The 18,461-nt window shown below is 44.5% G+C and overlaps 1 protein-coding gene across 2 annotated transcripts; it reads left to right on the plus strand.

Moving 5' to 3' along the window:
* Positions 1 to 5,152: 5,152 nt before the first annotated feature.
* On the plus strand, positions 5,153 to 17,131 carry LOC123756805 (beta-1,4-mannosyl-glycoprotein 4-beta-N-acetylglucosaminyltransferase). 2 transcript variants are annotated; one of them, XM_045740163.2, is made up of 4 exons: positions 5,153 to 5,302; positions 10,118 to 11,817; positions 12,708 to 12,824; positions 15,171 to 17,131. In XM_045740163.2, exons 2-4 carry the CDS (start codon positions 10,121 to 10,123, stop codon positions 15,325 to 15,327), a joined length of 1,971 nt encoding a protein of 656 aa, XP_045596119.2. In that variant the 5' UTR covers positions 5,153 to 5,302; positions 10,118 to 10,120; the 3' UTR covers positions 15,328 to 17,131. The 2 variants fall into 2 exon arrangements, with proteins under 2 accessions (XP_045596119.2, XP_069188021.1); XM_069331920.1 differs by lacking the exon at positions 5,153 to 5,302 and adding an exon at positions 8,604 to 8,763.
* The last annotated feature ends 1,330 nt before the right edge of the window (positions 17,132 to 18,461 follow it).

The raw sequence follows: 18,461 nt of genomic DNA on the forward strand, positions 1-18,461 counted from the left end.
GGTCATATTTCTTTATTAGTTTTACTCAAATTAAGAAAAAAGAAATCATATATAATATAATTGAAAGCTTGATCATTTCATAAGAAAAAAAGTTAGACAAATTTATAACTTCAGAAAAACTCGGCTTATCAGGTAAGTCTGGCCTTGCATAGTAGGCCAAGGAACATTTGCTATTAGGAACAACGTATTATATATTATATATATATATATATATATATATATATATACAACTTTAGAACACTTTCCCACCAGGAGACTCGAACCCTAGCCAGCACAGAAGCCTTAAGGCGTACCTGTTATGCCAGTTGCTGGAAGGCTTCTGTGCTGGCTAGGGTTCGAGTCTCCTGGTGGGAAAGTGTTCTAAAGTTGTATACTTAACTCTCGTGTTTAGGAGAGTTGTGCCATATATATATATATATATATATATATATATATATATATATATATATATATATATATATATATATATATATATATATATATATAGTTTCGTGGTAGTTTCCGTGGTGGTATATATATATATATATATATATATATATATATATATATATATATATATATATATATATATATATTTCTTCAAGCCTGCCGAGGGTCGTTGTTCGTTCTGGAAGACAATGTCGGAAAATCCGACACCATTTAATATATCATACAGACAGATAATAGCTGTGTTGTATAAGCAAGTTAACCCATAGAAAACGTAACTTGTAGTGGAATTACCATCTAAAGAAAACGGGATATCATCACCACATACTATTATAATTGACCAGCTATTCTGCTGGGAATTATTCTTAAATACATTAGTCTTTGGACTTTACCATCATAAAAACATCTCATATAAATTAACTTAATTATCAATATTAAAGTAGAGTAAATGTGACCCTTCTATCACTTTCTGACATGTGGACAATGTAAGCCAGGCGTCAGGGAGAAGGAGGGCAGCCATTGTTTATACTAGACCAGAGGCTCACGCGGGAGCAAATTCGGCTCCTGTTAAATTTACTTGGACGTAGTGTTATGGAAACTAAAGGTGTACCATTATCAACACGCTGTCTACAAATTCAAGTTAAGTGTTCTTTCCGAAACCCATTATCTATCATTAGTGGCCATTAATGTCATTGGGTAGGGTTAGCCGGTTAGAACGCGAAATCGCCTCAAACTAAAGGTAATTAAGCCAGGTCTTCAATGTTCCATGTACAGTATTTTCTCTGATATAACTTGTCATATATAGGTATCTGGCTTTACAGCTAGCGCCCTTTTGACAGGTCAAGACGAGGAGGAAGATTTTGTGCACCAGTTACTGGGTGACGGAAGCTACCTCAAAGAGGATAATTTGGTGTCTACACCCTAGTTATACCTGGTGGACTAACCTGCTGTACTATAAGATAAGGAACCTCTTCAATGTATGTAGTTAATTTTGTAGTTTGATTGGCTGCATATATATATAAACTATTAAACCCCCCCTAATGTGTAGAGGATCGATTTGTGAGATTATGAGATTATTGCAGAAATACAGTCCACTTATCATTATACAAATTGCTATCGAAGTATATAAATTAACGTAAATATAAATTCATATAAATTAAACAAATATAAATCTCACAGGTCGGTTCCCACAGACAAGACCGCTCTGATCTCCCTCTACACTGCTTCTTGTAGTTTTTGATTCAGCTACTGGGAACAAAAGTTCCAAGTAGCACGGGATATGGTGAGCCCGTAGTGGACGTACCTGGCACAGGAGCGGCCGGGGCTGTGACTCTACACGTAGCGTGTCTCCTTACGGGAAGTTCACTCAACGGGTTTATGAAGCTGTGACAATAACTGTAGTTATCGATGTGTGACAGATTGTCATGTGCTACTTTTATATATATATTTGAATATTTTGGGTGCAGCCGGCTTTGTAAATGAGTGTTATCGCTCACGACGCTGACTATGCCACTACAGAACCTCTCCCATCTATTGTACTCTTTTACGAGGACTTTTTTTTCAGCAACCCACAAGTCGAAGGAAAGAGTAAAGACACGAGAGCAATGCGACGTCTACCGACACTAACCGGAAGATACAGTCGACCATTACTGTAAGAGTTAGAGAGCCGCCAACTTGCTCAATGGGAGGTCTCCCGACACCAGACGGAACGACTAAAAAAAAAAGGCGAGCGTCTCTCTGCCTTTTCATGCCCGTTTGTGGGCCGTTAACCCAACGATCTCAATGTATAGGCAAGATGACAACATCTACTTCAAGGCGCTTTACAAAGCACAAACAGCTAGACTCTGTTAAGGGTCCTATAATTTTTGCATACAACCAGACCATTACCAGAGATAGTCTGATCAACAACCCTGAAATTACTGACATTACAATGACAATTCGAGTTAGATATAGCCGAAGCACAACATAATAAATACTTATACAATTATCAATAACCAATCTGAAAATAATTATAAGTCTACAAACTTGGTGTGTCGCATCTTCAGTGGCGGGTCACCACGAGGCTACTTCACTAGGCGCAATAATGCCACACTAACAATCTCCACCAAGTATCCACACAATTACTTGTCCTCTCTGGAAGTGCAAAGCGTGAAATCATGATGATTTTGAATTCAAATAGGGTACAAACTCTCACTACTTCCAGTAGTCCAAGAGAGCAAAAGAGAAGACTATAGACAAGGTATTTAAGATGTAGTCTCGGGCAGCAGTGGACAGACATCTTTCCCCTGACGAAGATCAAGTCTGGAATGACACTGGTATTGTGTTGGGCCGATCATTGCGGGGGGAGGGGTCATTAAGCAAGCCACAAGTTCAAGTATGTTTATTGAGACAAGAAAAAATACATCTCAAAAGGGATAGAGTAGCTTAGGCTATTTCTACTCATTAACCAACCAGGAAGAATACTTTAGCCTCAAGCAAAGTCCAAGACAACAGTAAACTCTCCTTATATGCAGGGATAAATGGGGGTGAACCTTACTGCTTACACATACCTCCAGTAAGCTATTAAATTACATACTTGAAGCTATTAAATTACCTTCAAGTTTTAACTACTTAGCGAGGTACATTGCTCCGCCAGTTGCCAGTTACTATTAACCAATATCTGCTAACGTAGCCGTAATGAATTGAAAGTAGTTCTTTAAAATTATAATAATTAAACTATATTAATTAAGTGTGGCCCTATATCAACATTGTTTAGTAAACACACCTAGTGTAGGGGGGGGGGAGTCTCCAGTAACTGAGGCGCTCGCTAGTATTGTCAGAGATACGAGTTTCTCCGCAAGTTTAAAATTTAACATAGTATACATTTCATTATACAACATAAAGTATGATACAAGATATATTAAAGTCTATACAGCCTTGTTTGCAAGGCACTCCTTGGATAATATTCTCATAGGAAACAAGGCCAAGTTCAAACTACTGTAATGACTTGTATAACTTCTGTATCCATACCTTCCAAGTGTCATAAAAACTATGTTCAATATATCGCTAGATCAGCCACGGTCCTACAGTGGCAGACGCTTTCATGGGCAGGATAGTCTCCAGGTAGAGTACAGGCAGGATAGTCCCCAGGTAGAGTACAGGCAGGATAGTCTACAGGTATAGTACAGGCAGGATAGTCCCCTGGAACAGCAGTACAGGGAGGATAGTCTCCAGGTACAGTACAGGAAGGATTGTCTACAGGTAGAGTACAGGCAGGATAGTCCCCAGGTAGAGTACAGGCAGGATAGTCCCCAGGTACAGTACAGGCAGGATAGTCTCCAGGTACAGTACAGGCAGGATAGTCTCCAGGTACAGTACAGGCAGGATAGTCTCCAGGTAGAGTCAATACTAACGCCACCTCACGATTGCCAACTTGCTCATCACACTATCGGAACTATTCACACTGTTCTCTCTCCTTATATATGTATTTCCTAAACAAAATTGTCATGAATGAATTAAGTATTTCTCGACGTGTAAGACTTTGCGATAAAAGTCAGTCTTGGGACCCGTTTTGATCCTAATAGATGTAAATGACGTCAATAATGGCTTAGGGTGAACAATATCCCTCCTCCCCCTTCCCCCTTCCCACCACACACACACACACACACACACACACACACACACACACACACACACACACAAAAACACGCACAGTGAGAGCCTGTATCCGTCCCCAGTGTTTTAAGCTTAAATAAATTAGTCAGCCTGCTTCAGGAAACAATTTTCAGGCCGTCCGGGGTTAATCCTGAGGCCAGTGTCACGTAGGAGTCGTGTTACGTGTTATGAGGAGACAGCAGCAGAAGCATGAGTGAACAGCAGCAGCAGTAACAGTAGTGGGAATAAACAGGAACATCAACACTAAGAACAAGCAGGGATAGCACTAAAATCAACACCACTGGGAACAAGGAGGAACAGCAGCAACACCACTGGGAACAAGGAGGAACAGCAGCAACACACCACTGGGAACAAGGAGGAACAGCAGCAACACCACTGGGAACAAGGAGGAACAGCAGCAACACCACTGGGAACAAGGAGGAACAGCAGCAACACCACTGGGAACAAGGAGGAACAGCAGCAACACTACTGGGAACAAGGAGGAACAGCAGCAACACCACTGGGAACAAGGAGGAACAGCAGCAACACCACTGGGAACAAGGAGGAACAGCAGCAACACCACTGGGAACAAGGAGGAACAGCAGCAACACCACTGGGAACAAGGAGGAACAGCAGCAACACCACTGGGAACAAGACGGAACAGCAGAAGTAGAAACCGGTAGAAAGTACGAGTAGTAAGAAGTTGTAGTAAAAAGCGGTCTATAGAGGGAAGGATTATACACTCCGTGACGCAAGGACACATTATAATTTGTCTTTACCCGCCCCAGTGTCTGGCGACAGGACGGCCGCTCCGCCGGCGCCTAGCGGGACGCCTTCACACACTGCCGGCAATTGCTCCTCAAATATCCTCAAATATCATCCACTGACCCAAATATTATGCACAGAATAACCGCGAGAAAGCTCTCTCTCATACCGAGTCATACCGAGTCATAACAGTCATACCGAGAGCAATTCGCAGGGGATTAGTTTTGAAAATATAAATCCCAAGGGGCAACTCGGCTCTCTCTCCTCCGATGTGTAGGAAACTTGTTCACATGTGACAGGAGCGTCGGCAGTGAGCGCCAAGCTTTGTCGGTGTTGAGGCGGTGCTCCCTGGCTGGCCGGAACTATGTGTGCACTCTTTCCTCCAGGTATTGGCCTCGGCGCCGCCACTATAATCTCCACGAGCTTTTAAGGACATTATCAGTGTTAAAATAATGTCTCTTCGCGGCCCGTTTGTAAGGTGAGATTTTGTTACTGAAATACCGCGTTAGTTTGGAAAGGTTGCATACAGCCGACAAATTACAGCATATTACAAGGCTTCTCGCTCTGTAGCGGCCACGCCTCAAGGGTGGGAGGTGTGGTATTGACCTGCCACATATACCATGGAGGAGGAGGGGAAGGGGAAGTAGAAAAGAAATCGGGAAGATTAGAAGGAATGGGAGCAGGAGGAATAATGTGGGAGGAGAGTTGGTAACAGTGAAGGATACTTTACAACATGATGGCAATTATAAAACACGGAAGGAAGGCGTGGGCAGGTCGACTCTTCCTAAATTGTCAAAAGCCATTTGACACGGCCCTACACGGGAAACAATTATTCAAACACAAGAGGAACACTAGAATAGCTGGAAAAGTATTCACACGGATAAAGGCGTTTCTCTTAGATAAGAAACAGGGTTCACAATGATGGGAGAGAGGAGAGATCTGACCGGCGGGGACACCAAGAGTCAGTCTTAGTATCTATCATGTTGGTAATATACTTCAGTGATCTGGCACGAGCCAGACTTGCTCATATCTATGTTTGCAGATGATTAGAACTTCCTCTTCCTCTTCCAGAGTTAGAACAGACTCAGTCTGTGAGAGAATGCAGTAAGATTTAGAAACAATTAGGTAATGAGATACATACTCTGATGTAACTGTTCATAAACCGCTGTAACATGTTCTGTATATTCGTTTCAAAATATATCTGTACATTTGTTTATTAATTAATAACAAATTATTATTATTATTATAATTAGCTACTGGAATTTAATTCTGAAAAGTGCAAAGTTATGAAAATATTAGGTGGAAGGCGGCCTCATCAGCAGTATGTTATGAAGGAAGGACCACTACCTACCTCTTAAGAGACCTGCATAACCACAACTCTGACGTGGAGGCGCACATTACAAGACCAATGTGTGCACCACATGCAACCTACATAAGGAAGCCTTCTGAATACTGAACACAACGTGTGTAAAACCAACCACCGAGTATGCAGCCCCTGTGTGGAATTACCACTTGATGGTACAAAAACTAGAACTCGAGAAGTAGAGAGATACACAACCAGGAACTGAGAAGCAGCAGCGAGGCAGGTGAAGGAAGTCGCCAGTTATCTTGACAGTCAACTTCCGTCTCTCACCTGTTACCTACCACCCAGCAGCTGACGTTTCCGTTACATAATGAACTCGTATTTATCTTTTTATGATAATGTTTTGTATATAATTCCCGTTGTTGGGGGACAGGAAGCCTGTACTTAGGCTTATCCAGGCCCCTCTAGACCTGACCATGGCCAGCATGCAACCCACAACAATTGCCTAACTCCAGGGTAACTATTTACAATAGCTCAACAGTGGCATCAGGTGAAAGGAAACGTACACAAGCATTTCTGTCCCGCCCAGAGATCGATCCCGGGATGCCGTAGTGTGGTTATCTTGTGGTTACCGTCTGGTGGTTCCGAGAATCAACGTCCCCGCGGCCCGGTCTCTGACCAGGTCTCCTGGTTGGTGGTCTGGTTAATCAGCCTGTTAGATACAGCTGCTCATAGTCTGACTTAGGAGTCACAGCCTGGTTGATCAGGTATCCCCTGAGAGGCCGGATAGTTATGCTCCTCGTGTGTAGAGGGAGCGTGTTGAAGAGCTTGGGGCCCTTAATGTTGATAGACCTCTCTCTCAGTACCATTGCACCTCTGTTCCTCAATATAGTGTTGTTTAACTGAGTTTTATATGTGGTTTTCGTTTTGATATTTTCGTTTTCCTATACCGCAGGAGCTGACACTTATCTTTATTGAACATTATGTTATTTTATGTGGCCCATTGGAAGACGTAATCTACACTAATTTGTCTACTCCCATAAACATCCTAGTGTCATTTGCGAAGCATGACACAGCTATGATCTGTGTTTTTGTATCTATCCGACATGAGGATGAGGAAAAGTACTGGAGCAAGCACAGTACCCTGGGGACAGTACCCTGGGGATAGGACGAGGACCACTGTACCCTTGGGACAGCACTGCACCGCGTATTTGTTCAATTTATTTATATTTACAAATATAACCTGAAAAGAAAGCTAATTGGGAGAAATATCAAAGTGTCAAATCCTTTTCTTGGTCTCTGGGAGTCTTCAAGAAGCCTAATACAACTAGTTCAGTGAATAACAGGAAGCAGCTCTGGCGTCTCTCCTCCGCTGCCCGTCGCTCACCGGGGCCTTCCAAACTCTCATTTCCTACCCAAGGTGTTCCTAAAGTGGATTATCTGGATCACGTCTTGCCTAAGCCAGCTCGTTGGATTGGGACAGCTGCTACGGTTCACGACGGTGGGCGGTGCGCTGGAGAGGGTGAGGGGTGCGCTGGAGAGGGTGGGCGGTGCGCTGGAGAGGGTGGGCGGGGTGCGCTGGAGAGGGTGGGCGGGGTGCGCTGGAGAGGGTGGGCGGTGCGCTGGAGAGGGTGGGCGGTGCGCTAGAGAGGGTGGGCGGTGCGCTAGAGAGAATGGGCGGTGCGCTGGAGAGGGTGGGGGGGGGGGCGATACGCTGGAGAGGGTGGGCGGTGCGCTGGAGAGGGTGAGGGGTGCGCTGGAGAGGGTGTACCACCCACCCTTCTCGGTGTGGTGGGGGGGAGTTACTCGCCTCATTACCCGTGGCAGAATTTCCGTGATTCTCCGGAAGCTACATCCCAACACCAACAGCCTGCTCTCCCACCCAGCCCCCTCTGCCTCAGGCATCCTACCTTTATGCCTCTTCACACTGGTCCCTCCGCCCCTCACAGCCTCCTACTACTTACATGTCTTCACTTACAATAACAACACCGTCTTGTAATGAAATTAGAAAGAGGAAAGTAGACAAAAATAATGGGATCATTAGCATGTAATTTAATCTGATAAATAGAGCGGAGGGAATGCTAAGATATTTCTCAATGACCTGTGCTCTAAACTAAACAGTTTGTCATTATTGATGACTGGGGAAATACCAGTCATAGCCGACTCAAGTACTCATTACCTCCCGGACCTTCCATTTTGGGATAGTCGATAGACATCATATTTGTTATGAATATGTAACTCTCTCTCTCTCTCTCTCTCTCTCTCTCTCTCTCTCTCTCTCTCTCTCTCTCTCTCAGTGAAGGAGGGTAGCATTAATCAACCTTCTTCACTGGTAGATATAGGTAGACACGAACTGTCCTCATAAATTAATAGACACTAGATGATACAGACATAAATTCTTCCATGGAAGAGGCAGGTATTGCACAAACTACCTTCCGTAACAGGTTGACTGGTATATAAGGTCGACACATGGCAGGATCTCCTCCACTCACACCAATACACACATTTGGTTTCGTGGGTGTGAGACGGAGGCTAACTTACCGTGACCGCCCGGCAGGTTGTGGCGACGACTGGAGTTGGAGTGTCGTCGGAGGAAGTCCTTGAGGGTCAGTGTGGTCATCCTCGTGGCTGTTCAGGTGAGTGGCGCAGGAAGAGGCAGTAGGGACAATGGTGGTGGTGGTCACCTAAGAGTGTTTACCAATCACTGACCACGGAAAAAAGTGATGCCTTGCCTGAGTGTCTTTTTGTACCTGTAGTGTTATAATTTTACTTTTTTGCTGTATAAATATCTTGTCGAATATTTTCTTAAAGTGAGTACGGAGATGGCTGCCACAACTTGCATAAAACGTATTAAGCGCCCAGATAGCCTATGCAAGTTTCCTTGCATTTCTTCGACTCATTTTCTTTGAATCTGCCCGAAACTCTGCGCGTACTAGTGGCTTTACAAGAATGTAAACACCATGCTATGTACCCTCACAAACCCAATGTACCTATTTGTTTATATATATAAATGAATAAATTTTCATTTCCAGCTTCCAGCTGTCTCCTCTTTTCCTACTTTCTCTCAATTTAAAGAAGTTGTCCCTGTTAATTTTGTCTATTTCCCTCAATATCTTATATGTTGTGATCATATCCCCCCCTGGTTTCTTCTCTCCTTTAGGGTTGTGAAATTTAGTTCCCTCGACCTGTTTTTGTAGTTCAACTCTCTTAGTTCTGGCACTAATCTTGCTGCAACCTTCGTACTTTTTATATTTCAGTTTTGTTCTCCAAAAGATGCGAATTCCATGTCAGTGCTGCATATTCCAGTATTGATCTAACTTAAATTATGGCAATACATGTCTGAGATGCTGGTAATCCCTGTCTGAGATGCTGGTAATCCCTGTCTGAGATGCTGGTAATCCCTGTCAGAGATGCTGGTAATCCCTGTCAGAGATGCTGGTAATCCCTGTCAGAGATGCTGGTAATCCCTGTCAGAGATGCTGGTAATCCCTGTCAGAGATGCTGGTAATCCCTGACTGAGATGCTGGTAATCCCTGACTGAGATGCTGGTAATCCCTGACTGAGATGCTGGTAATCCCTGACTGAGATGCTGGTAATCCCTGACTGAGATGCTGGTAATCCCTGACTGAGATGCTGGTAATCCCTGACTGAGATGCTGGTAATCCCTGTCTGAGATGCTGGTAATCCCTGTCTGAGATGCTGGTAATCCCTGTCTGAAATGCTGATAATCCCTGTCAGAGATGCTGGTAATCCCTGTCTGAAATGCTGGTAATCCCTGTCAGAGATGCTGGTAATCATTGACTGAGGCACTGGTAATTCCTGTCTGAGATGCTGGTAATCCCTGACTGAGATGCTGGTAATCCCTGACTGAGTTGCTGGTAATCCCTGACTGAGATGCTGGTAATCCCTGTCTAAGATGCTGGTTAATCCCTGTTTGAGATAGTGGTAATCCCTGACTGATATACCTTTTATCCCTGCTTGTTCTTCCAGACAATGATAGCGGTGTGTCTCCTCAGCCGGGAAGAGCAGCAGCAGCTGTCAGGAAACGACACTGTAGAGGCAAGCTGGAGCGTAGATCAACATATTATTCTCTTCGCGACTCCAACTGCAACCCGCGCCTCCTATGTTGATAACGACCCCCGCCAGGAGCCTGCATACAGCCAGGGGGAGACACTCGACGCAACTCAAGCCACTCTGAGAAAGAAGAATGAAAGATGGCAGTCTGGGAGAAGCGAAGTGGAGCGAGATGTCGGCCAGGAGACACCAGACCTCTGGGGAGGGAGAGAGCGACCACAACAAATGGTTCATCGTGTGAAAGACTCACACAATGAGCCCCTAGAGGAAGATCATTTAAAAACTAATGAGAATATGGAGAAATATAAGCAAGAAAATGAAGGAGGATGGTTTAAGGCGAAGCCTGACGTTGGTCGAGAGTTTCAAGACGAATTTGTCACTTACAGCACTGACAGCACAAGTACCTTGTTAAATACACTCGAGAGAAGTGAAACCGTCCATATAAGTGCAGACAACTCTAACCGAGGTACAGCCGAACACAACAGTAATGGAGATAAAGAAATATATAAAGATGATAATAGCGTACATAAAACTATCAATAATAACGTAACGAATATTTTAACAATTAGGACAGGTAAAATTATCACTGGTATTGACAACAAGAGCAATGGCCGCCGGTCGTCTAAAAGGGCGTCCGGAATAAGTGACAGTAAATTTAAAACAAATACGAGCATTCATACTAAATTTCCTTTAATTGATGACAAACGAAATTATTTTCAAGATATCGGAAACAATATTACTTGCTTCACTAGCGGCACAGATATAAGAAGATCGAAGCAGTCACAAGACAAAAGGTGCCACTGCCTGGAAGGATACTTCGGGGTGGACTGTGGCATCCCAGAGGCCGCATGGTTCGACACGTACAGGAATAAATTTCCAGACACTGGGCTGAGTCGCAGACAAGTGCCGCGACGAGTCATCAACGGCGTCCCCGTTAACCACGAGTTCGCGATGTTCGAGGCGAGGATGCACGAGCTGTACGACGTCGTTGACGTATTTATCGTCGCAGAGTCAAACTACACGGCGCACGGGGATCCTAAAGACTTCAAGTTCCTTAAAAGGTTCCGGGAAGACTACTTAAAGGACTTCCAGGACAAGATAGTGTACATACCTCTTGGTTTCTTTTCATCACTCTCGAAGAAGAATGGATGGATCGCGGACGCCTACATCAGGTATTACCTGGGCGAGAGGGGCCTCCTGCTACTACATGGTCTTCGTGATGACGACCTCTTCGTGCTCTCCGACGCTGACGAACTACCAACTAAGGAAATTCTAACCTTCTTGAAGCTCTACGACGGTTACCCAGAACCAATAAGTTTTGCTCTTCGGTGGAGTGTTTTTGGATTCTTCTGGCTGAATCCTGCTGAGGCATCATGGCTGGACTGGGCCCAGGGGGCCAAGGAGCAGCTTACCGTAGTTACCTCAGTGGCTACAGTGGGGATGCTGAGGGAGCTGCTGGATGACAACGTGTTTTACATCCGCAAAAAGAATCTGTGGCAGCATCACTTGCTGGCCAAGAAGCTGAGGAAGTATCGGAGTGAGGGCCACCTTGTCAAGGACTGGGTAGCTGGCACTGTGGGGCACTATGCTGGCTGGCACTGTTCTTGGTGCTTCAGGTGGGTCTCTCTTGAGGAGCAACTCCCTCCGGGAGGACCTCCCTCCAGGTGTCCTCACCATTAATACATCACGTTAATGTGATTTCTTTGTCCAATAATAATAATAATAATACAAAGAAATCACTGGTTGCCACTAGGACGCTGGTTTAAATCCCTGCATTGTTCCAACTGAATTTCTCGGTGATATATCATGCCATTATGATTTCTTTGTGATGTCAAGGGGACGTTTGGTGGAGAACTCCATTACCCATATGCCAGCGCGCAGGCGGACTTTTCGTAAAATCTGATTGTGGCACCAGCTGGGGCCTCCAGACTCACTTTGTGCACTCAGTGGAGTTCCGGGTTCAACATCTTTTATCCCGTCGTGGTCGAGTGGGCTAAATCACGCGTCTGTTATCCACTATAACGCTGGTTCATTGCTCCAACTGCTTTTTTCAATAATAATAACTTATAATAATTTCTATAATTATTTTAGTAATAGTTATACATCAGTTAGGTAAATATAGTAATCTTAACATTGGCACAAATAATTCATTACTTCAATATAATTCCGAAACTAGAAAGGGTCAAGTTCTGGAGGGATGTATATGAAGAGATTGGAACTGTTCTCCTGCCTGCTGGAAGAACTGTAGGGTGAACATTTAACTTCACACACACAGTATACGCAGCCAAGACTCCATACATAATATACAAAGCTTTGTCAAAACCGTAAAACATTCAGTTAAAAACTCTCATAACATTTCGTCAATAAGTCTAAAAAAATATGCAAGCACGATGCAAAAATACCTCAAAGTTTACAACAATCAAAATATCACGCATAACATGAAATATTCAACCAAATAAGAAAGCCTAGTGAATTAGGTATGACGCTGTTCCTGCTCTTCCTTCAGCCCGGAGAACATGGTGTACAAGATGGACTCGGCGCAGGCCGCAGATTTACCTCGCTGGGGGGACTTTCCTCAGAAGAAGAACCTCACCTATATCACCTCCAGGATCTGGCAAGGAATGTACGGTTGGCAGCTCAGTCTCTCTCTCTCTCTCTCACTGTGTCATACTGGTGACTGGGCCTCTGTCATACTGGTGGCACTGTCTCTAATTCTGATGGCACTGTCTCTAATTCTGGCGGCACTGTCTCTAATTCTGGCGGCACTGTCTCTGTCATACTGGGGGCTCTGTCTCTGTCATACTGGGGGCTCTGTCTCTGTCATACTGGGGGCTCTGTCTCTGTCATACTGGGGGCTCTGTCTCTGTCATACTGGGGGCTCTGTCTCTGTCATACTGGGGGCTCTGTCTCTGTCATACTGGGGGCTCTGTCTCTGTCATACTGGGGGCTCTGTCTCTGTCATACTGGGGGCTCTGTCTCTGTCATACTGGGGGCTCTGTCTCTGTCATACTGGGGGCTCTGTCTCTGTCATACTGGGGGCTCTGTCTCTGTCATACTGGGGGCTCTGTCTCTGTCATATTGGGGGCTCTGTCTCTGTCATACTGGGGGCTCTGTCTCTGTCATACTGGGGGCTCTGTCTCTGTCATACTGGGGGCTCTGTCTCTGTCATACTGGGGGCTCTGTCTCTGTCATACTGGTGGCTCTGTCTCTGTCATACTGGTGGCTCTGTCTCTGTCATACTGGTGGCTCTGTCTCTGTCATACTGGGGGCTCTGTCATACTGGGGGCTCTGTCTCTGTCATACTGGGGGCTCTGTCTCTGTCATACTGGGGGCTCTGTCTCTGTCATACTGGGGGCTCTGTCTCTGTCATACTGGGGGCTCTGTCTCTGTCATACTGGGGGCTCTGTCTCTGTCATACTGGGGGCTCTGTCTCTGTCATACTGGGGGCTCTGTCTCTGTCATACTGGGGGCTCTGTCTCTGTCATATTGGGGGCTCTGTCTCTGTCATACTGGGGGCTCTGTCTCTGTCATACTGGGGGCTCTGTCTCTGTCATACTGGGGGCTCTGTCTCTGTCATACTGGGGGCTCTGTCTCTGTCATACTGGGACCTCTGTCTCTGTAAAATCCAATACGAGTCTCTGATGTTGATATTCATTTAGATTCATTAAGAAGAGCCAAGTTATTAATATAAAGGTCGTAATCCACAAAGCAGTTGTGATAACTCTCTCATTCTCGCTCTTTATCCTGAAGCTGCAATATAACATTATTCTCACCTCACGCTGCTTCTTTGATTTTGCTAGACAACATTTCTAGAACTCAAATTCCAAGAATTCTGGAGCTTTGAGATTGAAGAGAGCGTCGGGAAAGTGGCCAAAGGTACACAGTGATCATCAAATATAGCAGCTTCCAGAGAAACACTGTCTCAGTTTTTACACTGCTCACTTGTATATTCATTCAATAAATCAGAGGAATAATGGTGTGTATTTGTTGGCGATGTAAAGCACGGGAGCTCAGCCTGAATAAAATTATGTAATATATACATATATATTTAATATATGAACACTCGAGGAGCCTCAGATGGTGAGGTGGGAACATACTCGTCAAGCACACTAAACAGGACTTTGGTTTAAATCCTGGGAAGGGAAAGACGATCGAGCACCGAGTCATATATATACTCCTACGGGCTTACCATAGCCCGTGCTACTTGGAACTTTTTGTTCCAAGTAGCGAATCTTAAACAACGAGCACCGAGTAGTAATTGGGTACCTGGTTGTAAAGTAAGCGGTAGATCGCGATCTGAAAAAAAACATGAAGATGAATTGCCTAATCGGTTCCAGAACCAATTCCTTTTTTTATCTTTATTTAAGAAAAAACAATATAAATCATATATACATAAGTTTTACAAGGCAATACTACATTATAATTCTCAGTGAACAAGTGTTTCATTATCACAGAACATGAGCTTCAATTTTAGTTTTTCCTCGAAAATAACTTCGTATAGGTGATTAGTGTTCCTTCCAACATGGTAGTTATCCCCGGTCAGCGAGGCTGCAGGGTTTACAAGACGCCACACTCCACTACCTTCTCTTACATTTAATACGAACCTCCTCTTTAAAGTTAACCTAAGAAATAAATTGTCTTCTCGTGTTATTTTACACTAAAATGTTTTTTTTTATAGCGTTCAGTGCCAAATTATCGTTCTTATTAAGTCCTTCAGTAATCTAGTCCTGTTCCACCATATTCTGCATCTATTGTTTTTTCACCAAGTCTAGAATTTTGCAACTTTTCTCTCACAAAACTCTGAAGTACCAACTTGCCTTCTACCGAGGTCAATATTAAGGCTTAACATATTCATCAAGTCGAAAGATCAATGTCGTCTATATACAAAGCTTTCGATAATCTGTTAAACTGCCTCTTTTAGCCTGACATTTCACCACGAGATCTTTACCAAACGGTTTGTTCTCCTCAGCTGGTTCGACGACGAGCTGCGGTATATACCTGTCAAGAACAGCCTGGACCGGTTCTACGCTCCTCGGTATATGCTGGACCATCCTGAAGTGTACCGGTCCATACTCTTCCACCCGGGACATGACCTCAACCTCAACAAGACTTGGCAGCCTCCCTAGGCTTCTAGGATCTCCCAATGTCTTAGTTTATTCACACATTCCAGTTTATATTTGGCCTAGGTCCTAGTTTCTCCCTAGGTTTTAATTCCTCTCAGGATTAACTAACTCATAGCTTAGATTATATTTCCACTTGTAAGTCAGAACGTCAGCCTGGAAAAGCACTAGTACAGATGTATCAGCACATCCAATATTCTGTCTCACTAAGCTAAGTTAGTAATAGTACAAAATGAGCGCCAATATGGCAGGAATGTTTAATATATATTGACCAAATCACACACTAGAAAGTGAAAGGACGACGACGTTTCGTAACTTCGACTTGAGAATGGTTCAGGACGGACCGAAACGCCGTCGTCCCTTCACTTTCTAGTGTGTGGTCTGGTCAACATATTTCAGCCACGTTATTGTGACTCCTCGTATTCATGTTTAATATATAATGTTAAAGCTTGAGGAGCTGTGGGTGTTCTAGGGCGCACACGCCCCACAGGTGTCCGAGCAACAGAATCAAACATCTGCAACAAGTGCAGAACTGTATTATGAAATTCATAACACTGCGATCTTAACTTTTGAATCTTTGGCCCCAAACACCGATCAAAAGTATTTTTTCATCTAATTGAAACACCGATCAAAAGTAATTTTTCATCTAATACAAAGTTTCAAATCTCTCCATTGAGACTTGTTAGTGTTGTTAGAACACACTGTTAGTGTTACTTGTTAGAGCGGGCGAGGTGCGGACAGTTAGAGCAGGCGAGGTGCGGACAGTTAGAGCAGGCGAGGTGCGGACAGTTAGAGCAGGCGAGGTGCGGACAGTTAGAGCAGGCGAGGTGCGGACAGTTAGAGCAGGCGAGGTGCGGACAGTTCTCGCATCATCATCATCATCATCGTCATCATCATCATCATCATGCTGCTGACGAATATTTAGGTGCATCAGCCCTTTTTTGTTGAGTTTTGGCGAGGTACCAGAGGTAGACACGCTGGTAGACACGACGGGTAGATACAACTGGTAGAAACGATGGGTAGACACATACGGGAGGCAAACACAGCATGTAAACACGACGACATGCATACACGACGACATGTACACACGACGACATGCACACACGACGACATGTACACACGACGACATGTACACACGACGACATGTACACACGACGACATGCACGCACGACGACATGTACACACGACGACATGTACACACGACGACATGTACACACGACGACATGTACACACGACGACATGTACACACGACGACATGTACACACGACGACATGTATACACGACGACATGTACACACAACATATACACACTACGACAAGGTATTTTCAAGTTACATTTCTAGATTATTTTTACTTAACACTTTTCCAGAATATAAATATAATTAACCGATATATTACATAATAACACATTACATAATAACATATATATATATATGTATATTACATAACATACATATTACATAATAACATATTACATAATTACAGATATATTACTGTATACATGTAATATATATATTACACATTAACATCCAAGTTTCTAATACAAAGAATGAAACGACATCATATTAAACTGGTTCTCTGAATGTATGCATTAGAAAAGTAGCAAAACTCTTAAGATCCCATGTGAATATACCTTGATCTTACCTGGATAAGGTTCTCAGAGTTCTTCCTAAGCCCTGCCCGGGGACAAGCTTGATATATTTTCCGTGTATCAATAACACGCCAATGACAAATCACGGTCTACTGTTAAGACTATCTAGTCCGTTGATGTTGTATTTGTCATAAATGTAATAAAGGTGTTGTGTGTTGAAGTACTTGTTTACCTGCCTGAGTTACCGGACCCCGGTGAGGAGAGAGTACCAGGAGTTACCGGACCCCGGTGAGGAGAGAGTACCAGGCGTTACCGGACCCCGGTGAGGAGAGAGTACCAGGCGTTACCGGACCCCGGTGAGGAGAGAGTACCAGGAGTTACCGGACCCCGGTGAGGAGAGAGTACCAGGAGTTACCGGACCCCGGTGAGGAGAGAGTACCAGGCGTTACCGGACCCCGGTGAGGAGAGAGTACCAGGAGTTACCGGACCCCGGTGAGGAGAGAGTACCAGGCGTTACCGGACCCCGGTGAGGAGAGAGTACCAGGAGTTACCGGACCCCGGTGAGGAGAGAGTACCAGGAGTTACCGGACCCCGGTGAGGAGAGAGTACCAGGCGTTACCGGACCCCGGTGAGGAGAGAGTACCAGGAGTTACCGGACCCCGGTGAGGAGAGAGTACCAGGCGTTACCGGACCCCGGTGAGGAGAGAGTACCAGGAGTTACCGGACCCCGGTGAGGAGAGAGTACCAGGCGTTACCGGACCCCGGTGAGGAGAGAGTACCAGGAGTTACCGGACCCCGGTGAGGAGAGAGTACCAGGCGTTACCGGACCCCGGTGAGGAGAGAGTACCAGGAGTTACCGGACCCCGGTGAGGAGAGAGTACCAGTAGTTACCGGTACTTCTGGGCATGCAGCTGCTTCTATCCATTCCCAGTATTAGTGGGAGAGTGAGAGGGAGAGTGATGCACTAGGGAGTGCATCAGCAAGTATGAGGACTCTTTATCAGGGAGTATAAAGAGACTTGGGGAAGAGCGAATTGACTCTCACTAACTCCTATACCCAAGACAGTGACACAGTAACAGTGTCCACCACTGTACCCAGTATAGTAACTTCAGGCACAAGATTTCACACGTCTTAAATGACATCTTCCTAAACAGAATCATATGTAAAACAATATTACATACTGTAGCCGGATACAAGCCTAGGACGCCCGGAGCGAACCATCACCCGTTTATATCACCTGATTTACGACTACATGAAATCACCAATGGTAAAAAACAACAAAAAAATTGCTGATTTAATGCCACGCTGTTAAAACAAACAAATTAAAACGTAAAAAGTTTGTCAATTCATCTGGATTAGTGTCAGCGTTGCCAGGCAGAGCGTGGACACCTGAAACAAGTTTTGGCTGCAGCTGTTCGTATAAACAAAAGATGGCGCTGACTTTAGTAATATATTTCTCCGCGAAAATTCGTAACCTGTTACGAGTTCGGGGTCACGGATTTTGCGCACTGTTCTCTACTCTAGAATAGAGTAGAATATAACATATTCTC

The sequence above is a fragment of the Procambarus clarkii genome, chromosome 26 (genome assembly GCF_040958095.1).
Source record: "Procambarus clarkii isolate CNS0578487 chromosome 26, FALCON_Pclarkii_2.0, whole genome shotgun sequence".
Lineage (NCBI taxonomy): Eukaryota > Metazoa > Arthropoda > Malacostraca > Decapoda > Cambaridae > Procambarus > Procambarus clarkii.